General features: G+C 41.3%; 1 protein-coding gene across 1 annotated transcript; it reads right to left on the bottom strand.

The window, feature by feature from the left end:
- Window positions 1-3196: 3196 nt before the first annotated feature.
- vip (vasoactive intestinal peptide) lies at window positions 3197-7128 on the bottom strand. Its single transcript, XM_080449370.1, has 5 exons — window positions 7030-7128; window positions 6090-6194; window positions 5078-5206; window positions 3615-3726; window positions 3197-3328 (listed from the first exon to the last, which is right to left on the bottom strand). The coding sequence occupies exons 1-5, from the start codon at window positions 7122-7124 to the stop codon at window positions 3320-3322; spliced, it is 450 nt and encodes a 149-aa protein (XP_080305496.1). The 5' UTR covers window positions 7125-7128; the 3' UTR covers window positions 3197-3319.
- Between the last annotated feature and the right edge of the window lie 1043 nt (window positions 7129-8171).

Genomic DNA, 8171 nt, shown 5'->3' on the forward strand with positions numbered 1-8171 from the left:
GTTGCTTACAGCACAGTCCATTCAAAGAGCGGCTTGTATGATGACCCCATAACAATTATGTGTTCTGTGCCTGTGTACGGCCACTGCGGTCGTCATGGGCACTGTCGATGGAATAGCAGCCACACTGTACTTTGCAGGTGGAATAGACTTGATTGTCAAGGCTGGTAATATGAAATCACGTAAATGTGCGCACACACACACACACACACACACACACACACACACACACACACACACACACACACACACACACACACACACCAGGTCAGGGATGTACAGCCTGAACTTATCTGTGTACTGAATGTTCTGACCTGCTGCTGACCCTCAATGGAAACAAGACCGCAAGGACTTTTTTGGACAGACCTTTTAGACAAAGTGTTTAAACTGTACTGTCTTTACATTCTGCCTAATAAAATATTCAATCAATCAATCAATCAATCAATCAAAAAAACTCAGCTAGTGTGTGGGTCATTTAAAGGTTTTTATAATAAAAAAACAGAAATGACACATATTATACCATTTTTGTCTACTTGGTCAGTGTCTCATAGGAGGGCTGTGGACACTTCAGAAAACCGCCTACCAGTGACATCATCAGGTTTTTTTTTTTATTAACGCGAGAACTATGGCTTCCATTATTATCATGCTAACTTTCCCAGGAATAGAAAGCCTGCCGTTTCTATTAGCTTGGATTCCCCATCGATGATGTCCACAGCACTCCTCTGAGACAGGCCGAGCAGACAAAAATGGTACCATAATCATGAGCATTAGTGAGGACCAATTATATGAAGGTTGAAAATGGGTGAAGTCGCCCTTAACAGAAAAAAACGCAAAACAAGACATAAACTAATAAGCACGACAGGCAGGTTTTGCTTAACAGAAAAGAAAAACAACACAAGAAATAAATCAATAAACACAACAATAGATGAATACAAAAGATACATCACAACTGCGAAGGTTGGGGGTTAAAAGCGGGTTTTCAGAAGCGATTTAGCCTGATATCCTCAGGCAAGGCATTCTAGTGTCGGAGCTCGAATAGCAAAGGCGAGTAGGCGACACATTGGAATGATAAGCAGTGCTTTGCTCGATAGTTTTGCCCGATGGTCTAAGTTCGCGAGTTGGCTCTTGGGGTTTAAGTAAATTATACAATAAGCTTTATTTGTCTACTCAACTGTAGGCTACATCAACAGTACATGTTTTTAACAGAGGCCCATCTTGTGACAAACATTTCAAATGAGTTTATGCAATGAATCATTTCATGTGGCATCTGAATATTTATCAAATATTTAACATGTATCTGGCCCTTTGGTGCACACCGGGTTGTAGTTGAGTCTTGGTCAAGAGAGAGACAAGAGGATGATGTTCTGAAGAGATGAGTGCCACCTGAATCTCATTAACCTTCTCCTTAATAGCCTATTACCCTCTGCTTCGTGGTAGGTAGTGAAAAAAGAGAGATAAGAGAGAGCATAATAGAAACTATTATTAAGTACAAAGAATTGGTAGGGTTGTAAGTATGTTCTACATTTTAGCGCCTTAACCAAAGTGCTTTATACAGTATGTGCGTTGAATTCACCCAATAATACACTCGATGTTGGAGGCAACCAAGCTGCTTGTCAGGAGCAGTTATGGATTTGGAGTCTTATTCGGGGCCCACTCATAATTCCGACGTACCATTATTCAGAACGTTAGGTTAGTGTGAGGTTAGGGTTAGGGTTATCGTTAAGGTTAGTTAATGGGGCCAGTCGCCTCTTGCCCAAGGCCACTTTTAACATGAAGGTTTCTAACAGGGGACCTTCTGGTTTCCAGATGGCTACAGTGTGTGTGTGTGTGTGTGTGTGTGTGTGTGTGTGTGTGTGTGTGTGTGTGTGTGTGTCTGTGTGTGTGTGTGTGTGTGTGTGTGCGTGCGTGCGTGCGTGCGTGCGTGCGTGCGTGCGTGCGTGCGTGCGTGCGTGCGTGCGTGCGTGCGTGCGTGCGTGCGTGCGTGCATGTTTGAGTGAGAGAGATAGACAGAGCGAGCGCGAGAGAGAGAGAGAGAGAGAGAGAGAGAGAGCGAGAGAGAGAGCGAGAGAGACACTGTTGGTAAAGGGACCGAGAAGTGATGCTCTGTGAATGGACTGTCGGTATGATCAGAGGCGCTCAACTTGGATGGCAGATTGCTTCTAATTTAATTCTACAAAGCTAGTTGATTGCACTCATCCGAGTTTTGCAAATAGAATAGTCACCAACAGTGAACACTAGCAGTAAAGGAGGATGTTTGTTGTAACATCTCTATGCGCTCATCAGTCTTTGTTAGCTAATTCTGTTTACTCTTCAAATTACTCGTGTAATTTGACTGCGAAAGAACCTGAGCACTTCACATTGTATGAATTCAATGCTGATGAAATCCACCACCTAGCTGAAAATCTATATTGTAAACAAGCAATACATAAAATGATCCGCACAAATATGTGAGAGCAGATATGAGTCATTCTTTGAAAAACAACACTGTCTCTTCAAGGCAATAAAGGTAGGTTGGTTGGTTGATAGGTCCATGCGTCTGTCCAACACTTTGGTCCCAAAAAGGATATCTCAAAAACTACTTTTGTTTACAGAGAGTGTACAAGTCAATCAATAACTTAACACAAACAACTCAGCTTTGAAAAATAAACCAACATCTTTTATTTGTTGAGTGGTGTACATCAGTATACGTTCTAGGCAGGTTTATGAATCATGTTTAGCCTCTTTAATCTCTATGTGAATAGTATAAACTGATTATAATGCAAAATGTGTCCATCCTCCTCTTCCTCCTCATTGATGTCCCATCAGGTTTGTGGTTTCCAAAAACCCAACCCAAGCCCTCTGATCATCCTTGTTCCTTTGATGGGACAGTTGTTCCATTCAAAGTCAATGGGACAAATATGCCATTAAACGTTAAGGGGGAAATTATGACATTAAAAGGTTAATGGGAGAAGTGTTCCACTCAAAGTTACCGGCACAATTGTGCCATTTAAAGTCAATGGAGCAACTGCTGTGTTAAGAATTAGTGGCACAAAGTTGACCGTACTACTGCCGGGGGCGATTCCAGCACTACACGTGGGCACACTTCAGTGCAGCCTTATCTCTGTCCCAGAATATTAAGTGTTACGTATCTTATATACAATGTAAACAGGTAGTTTTGCTCAATGATTGAATGTTTGATTCATTGATTGACAGATAGGACAGATAACCACATTTGGACAGTGGACTGTATTTTCTGGATGTCCTTTGGAGTAATACTGGTTTCTTCTGGAATGGACGGTGTTATGAAGATTACTTGAGGTATTCACACATACACTGGCCTTCCTCAAAGAGGCTGCGGATGAACAGGACCCAGAGAACAAGGGAAGCAAGGAAAGAGAATGAAAAGGTCAGAATGCAGGAAGGAGATACAAGAAGTGGTATAGAGAGAGTGATAGTCATAAACACATTGAATGTGAGTGAGTGTGACTGTGTTTGTAAATGTGTTTATAGGTAAAAGCAAGTGTGTGTGTGTGTGTGTGTGTGTGTGTGTGTGCGTGTGCGTGTGCGTGTGCGTGTGCGTGTGTGTGTGTGTGTGTGTGTGTGTGTGTGTGTGTGTATGCGCACACGTGCTAGCCTACCAGTTTTAAGTTGTTTATGAGATGGTCTACATTGATGTCATCATAACTCTCCTGAAAGGCAGTGGGCTCACTCCTGTAATCCTCTGGTTCACTGGCACCAGGCTCTTCTAGGCTGGGGTGTGTAGGGGTGTGATGGGTGGGTATGGGAATAGTGGGTAGGGAGGGAATATGGGTGAAGGGGTGGAGAGATGGGAGTATTGGGTGAAAAAACAGAGGGAGTCAAGCGGAACAGAGAGTTATTACACAAGTACACAAATACCACGCACACAAATACCTTTTGTGTATATATGCTGGCTGGGTGGGACGTGGGGTATTAAAAAAAATGTAACCACTTAAACCCTCTCTACTTTGTAAAACTGACCTGTGTTGCAACTGTACTGTGCTTTTTTCACTATACACCAAACCTCTACTACGCCAGAAATTGCAGATCTAAAAGCTCACAACGGGTCGTTTTGTTGAACCCCAGAGTATGATGCTGGGGTTCAAGTGGTTAAGTAGTGTGCGTGCACTCACACGTGCACCCATGTACAGGAACGTGTTGGTCTGTGCTGCGCAAAATAAGCACACAGAGATACAGACAGACCAATGGGAAATGACGCAGGCCCACACATCATGCACTGCACACCAAACTTAAACATACAATTACATGCAACAAACACAGCTCCTTTACATGGATGATGTTCTCTACAGATTGGAGCAATGCACAAACATGAATAAAGAAAGATTGATAAGTGAGACGAAGTGTGCATGAGAGAGAGAGAAAGAGAAAGGAAACAGGAAAAGACAAAGATGTAGGGAGAGAAATGCATGTCAGATCAGTAGCTAACTACAGTAGGCAGGTAAGCGAGCATGCAGACAAACGGACAGATATAGCGACGGACAGAACTACAGGCAGGCAAACCGACAGACAGCGGTGAAGAAGGCTCTTCTCCCTCAACACCCCATCCTGATCTTCACTCAATGGAGTAAAGTGACATTTACTCAAGTACTAGTACTTAAGTACACTTTTGAGGATTTTTACTGTTGTGTTTCCAATTTTCAATGCTTTTATTTCTACCCCACTCAGAGGCAAATATTGTACTTTTACTTTACTACACTACAATGATTTGAAAACTTGAGTTACTTTGTAGATTTTCATTATTACAAAACATGCATTAACCCGAGCCCTATGCTTGCTTAGGCTATTTGAAAATAGCAGATCCAGAAGCTCACAACGCGCCGCTTTGCGACGCATTGTGAGCTTGTGGATTTGGAAACTTGTGAAATGGGACTTTCTGCGAAGTATTTTTACTTTCAGTACTTAAGTATATTTTAATGCGAATACTTTTGTACTTTTAAGTACATTTTGAATACCAGACTTTTATTTGTAACAGAGTATTTCTATATTGTGGTATTGGTACTTTTACTTAAGTACAAAATGTGAGTACTTCTTCCACCACTGTCTACACTTCACATAGGCCTACCTTCTTTTTCCTGTTAGCACTGAGTTGAGATACTTCTTGACAGCCATCTGCTTGCGGAAGCGGCTGTAGTTGTCTGTGAAGATTGCATCTGAGTGGCGCTTCACCGGCTCCCCGTCACTCAGGTCATCACTGCAAGAGGATGAAAAAAAAGGGTTGTTAAATGTTACATGTTAAATATGCCATGTGAATGCAAGTGAAACTGATTTCTATTGACAATAATCATGCATTTTAATCTGTTTCTTGTCACACACCCCCTCTCCTGGCAAAATGTCTTTCTTTCTTTCTTTCTTGAATTGTGAACCTACTGTTGGTGAAAGATAGAATGTGTTTCCCCATGGGCAAACTCCAATACAAAATAATAATAATAATAATAAATAACAACAGATATTGTCAAAACATTCAAATAAATAATAAAAAAGCTCTGTTCAGGACTGGAATATCTCTGATTGGTGAGATTCAGGAAAAGACATGCACAATAAAGCACACTAATTTGACAATGTTGAACAAGTACACTTAATCTATTGCAATTTATTTGAAGCTTGCTATAAAAACCAGTGGTTCTCAACCAGTGGTCCGGGGACCACCAGTGGTCCTTGAGGGGGTTCCAGGTGGTCCCCAGCTAAATGATAGAGAGTTGGTAACCAAATGGACCCTTATTAGATCTTTAACTCTTGAGAGTGTAAAATTAAACCAAATGGAAACCATTTGGTTTCATTTTACTCTCTCAAGAGTTAAATTATTGTTAAACATCTGCATTAGCCTACTTAATACAAGAAGTCTACACAATTAGAGAATGTAGAAGAATTGTTATGTTGGTACCAACCAACATCAATACAGCATGGAATTATGGACACAATCTTTTCAAACGACAACAAAATATTCTAAGTCTTGGGTCTGAGTCTCACTGAGAGGCTAAAACTCATCAAATGGTGGTCCGTGGCTCAAATACCGAACACATAATGGACCTTGATATTAAAATGGTTGAAAACCACAACTGTGAACAAATGCCCACCTGACTCGCTTTCCGATCAAGGATTCCAGGTACCGTCGCGCTGACAGCTGCCCCAGAAGTTTGCTGTATCCGCTGGTAAAGAGTCCATCTGCGTGTCTCGTTGGTCTGCCAAAGAGTAAGAATATGTTTTCATTATGTTTATGATACCGATCCGTTGTCTGTTTTGTTGCGCTCCAGGCAATGCATTCTGTTTTAACAAGCGGACAGTTGAGCAGACTATCCCCTGATTCCCCTCACATTTGGCTTAAAGGAGTAGTTCACCCAAAAATGACTTATTTTCTATCAATTAACACACCCCACGAACGAAGCCTTGAATTCGTGGAGATTGTTTTTGGTTTTGTCGCATTCCTGAGCCAATAATTTGATGATCGGCGGAGTCTCCGGTAGGTGGGGTGTGTATGTATTTGTAATTGATAGAAAGTACCTTTTTGGGGTGAACTATCCTACTCCTTTAGAGGCAGATAGAAGGGGAATGCTGCATAAGTTGCAGAGTGATAGTCTCTTTCCATTTCTCTTAAAAAAACTATAATATATCATTTCGTCTTTTATGTTATATTTGTCAATCATTGGTCTGTAGCTAGGTCAAACCAGCTTAAATATTTTAAAACATTTCTTTGTTGAGTCATCACATAGGACAAATTACAACATAATTAAGTAATTACAACATAAATTACAACGTTAAAACATGTTGGATAATTGAACCCCTCTAATGCACCATGGGTGATCATCAACCATGGTGCAGTAGCCAAACAATATGGGTTCGATTGTCCAAAATTGGTTTAATGCACTAATTTACTCGAATCAGTCAAAACTAAACAAAATCCGTGCTACAGATTTCCCTCAAGGGAAGTAACGCTTTAACAACTCCTGGCAATTAACATACGGTGGCCTATATGAATTTAACAGGACATACCAGTCCATAAGGGTGATGTCTCCCTACCTCATGGATGTGTATGGCAGACCGACGGTCCGGGAATATAAGACACTGCACAGGGCTATTAGAAGAAGAAGTTGGGTGCCGTTCCTCTGTAACATCGCTTTAAATCTGAAAATATGGTCGACAGATTGTTATCCTGGACATTTTCGAATACATTTATGGGTATGAAATAGAGGTTAATTTATTTATCAGAAGCCCTAGGATATTTATACAAATTACGCACAGGATCCGACTACAAAAGCCTAAATTACTCAGTAGAAATTAAGCAAAAAATTTAAAAAGTTATCTTGCAGAGGTGACTCATTAGGCTTTACGTGTCCTATTGATTTATGACAGTTTGTTATTGTGGGAATTAGACAAGAGAAACAGGAATCCCGAAACATTGGAATCCCGTGCGTAATTGCGCACAGCTATACATCCACAAGAAAAACGTGACTTTTCTTACCATTGAAATGATGTTGACAGTTAGGCTATATATGGTGACGAAAATCAACAGTTTTTTTTTTTACCTACAAATGCTTGTGTTTGCCCTTAACGTATCGTCCCTACCCCCTAAAATGTTCCATATTTTAACCCCACATCCAATATTAAATATTGAGCAAAACAAATTGAGCAAAAACAAAGCCCCCCCAACCACACACACACACACACACACACACACACACACACACACACACACACACACACACACACACACACACACACACACACACACACACACACACACACACACACACACACACACACACACACACACACACACACACAAACAAACCAATGAATCGAAAACCAGAAAATGATAATATCATGGTCACAGAGAAAGCCTTACATGTGCTTTTGAAAAAGTGATCCGTTCTATTAGCTCTCCCTCGCTCTACTGTGTGTGTGCTCTCCAAGGTCCTGCTCTCTGATAAGGAGTAGAGCTCTCTCTGTCCAAGGTCCTGATCTCTCCTCCAGAAGTAGAAACTCTTATGTCTCTCTGAAGGATATGCTTCTTCACCGGGTTAAGGTCTCTTCTAACTTCTGACGATGCTCGTAGGTTTTATACATCTGAATTCTTTTCGTTGTGTGAGGCGTGCTGAAACGTGAGACGTCATTCTATCCCGTTGGGACAGGCAGGCAGGCAGCCGTTGGGACTGCCTCCG

This window comes from Gymnoscopelus braueri (assembly GCF_963280865.1).
Source record: "Gymnoscopelus braueri genome assembly, chromosome: 14".
Lineage (NCBI taxonomy): Eukaryota > Metazoa > Chordata > Actinopteri > Myctophiformes > Myctophidae > Gymnoscopelus > Gymnoscopelus braueri.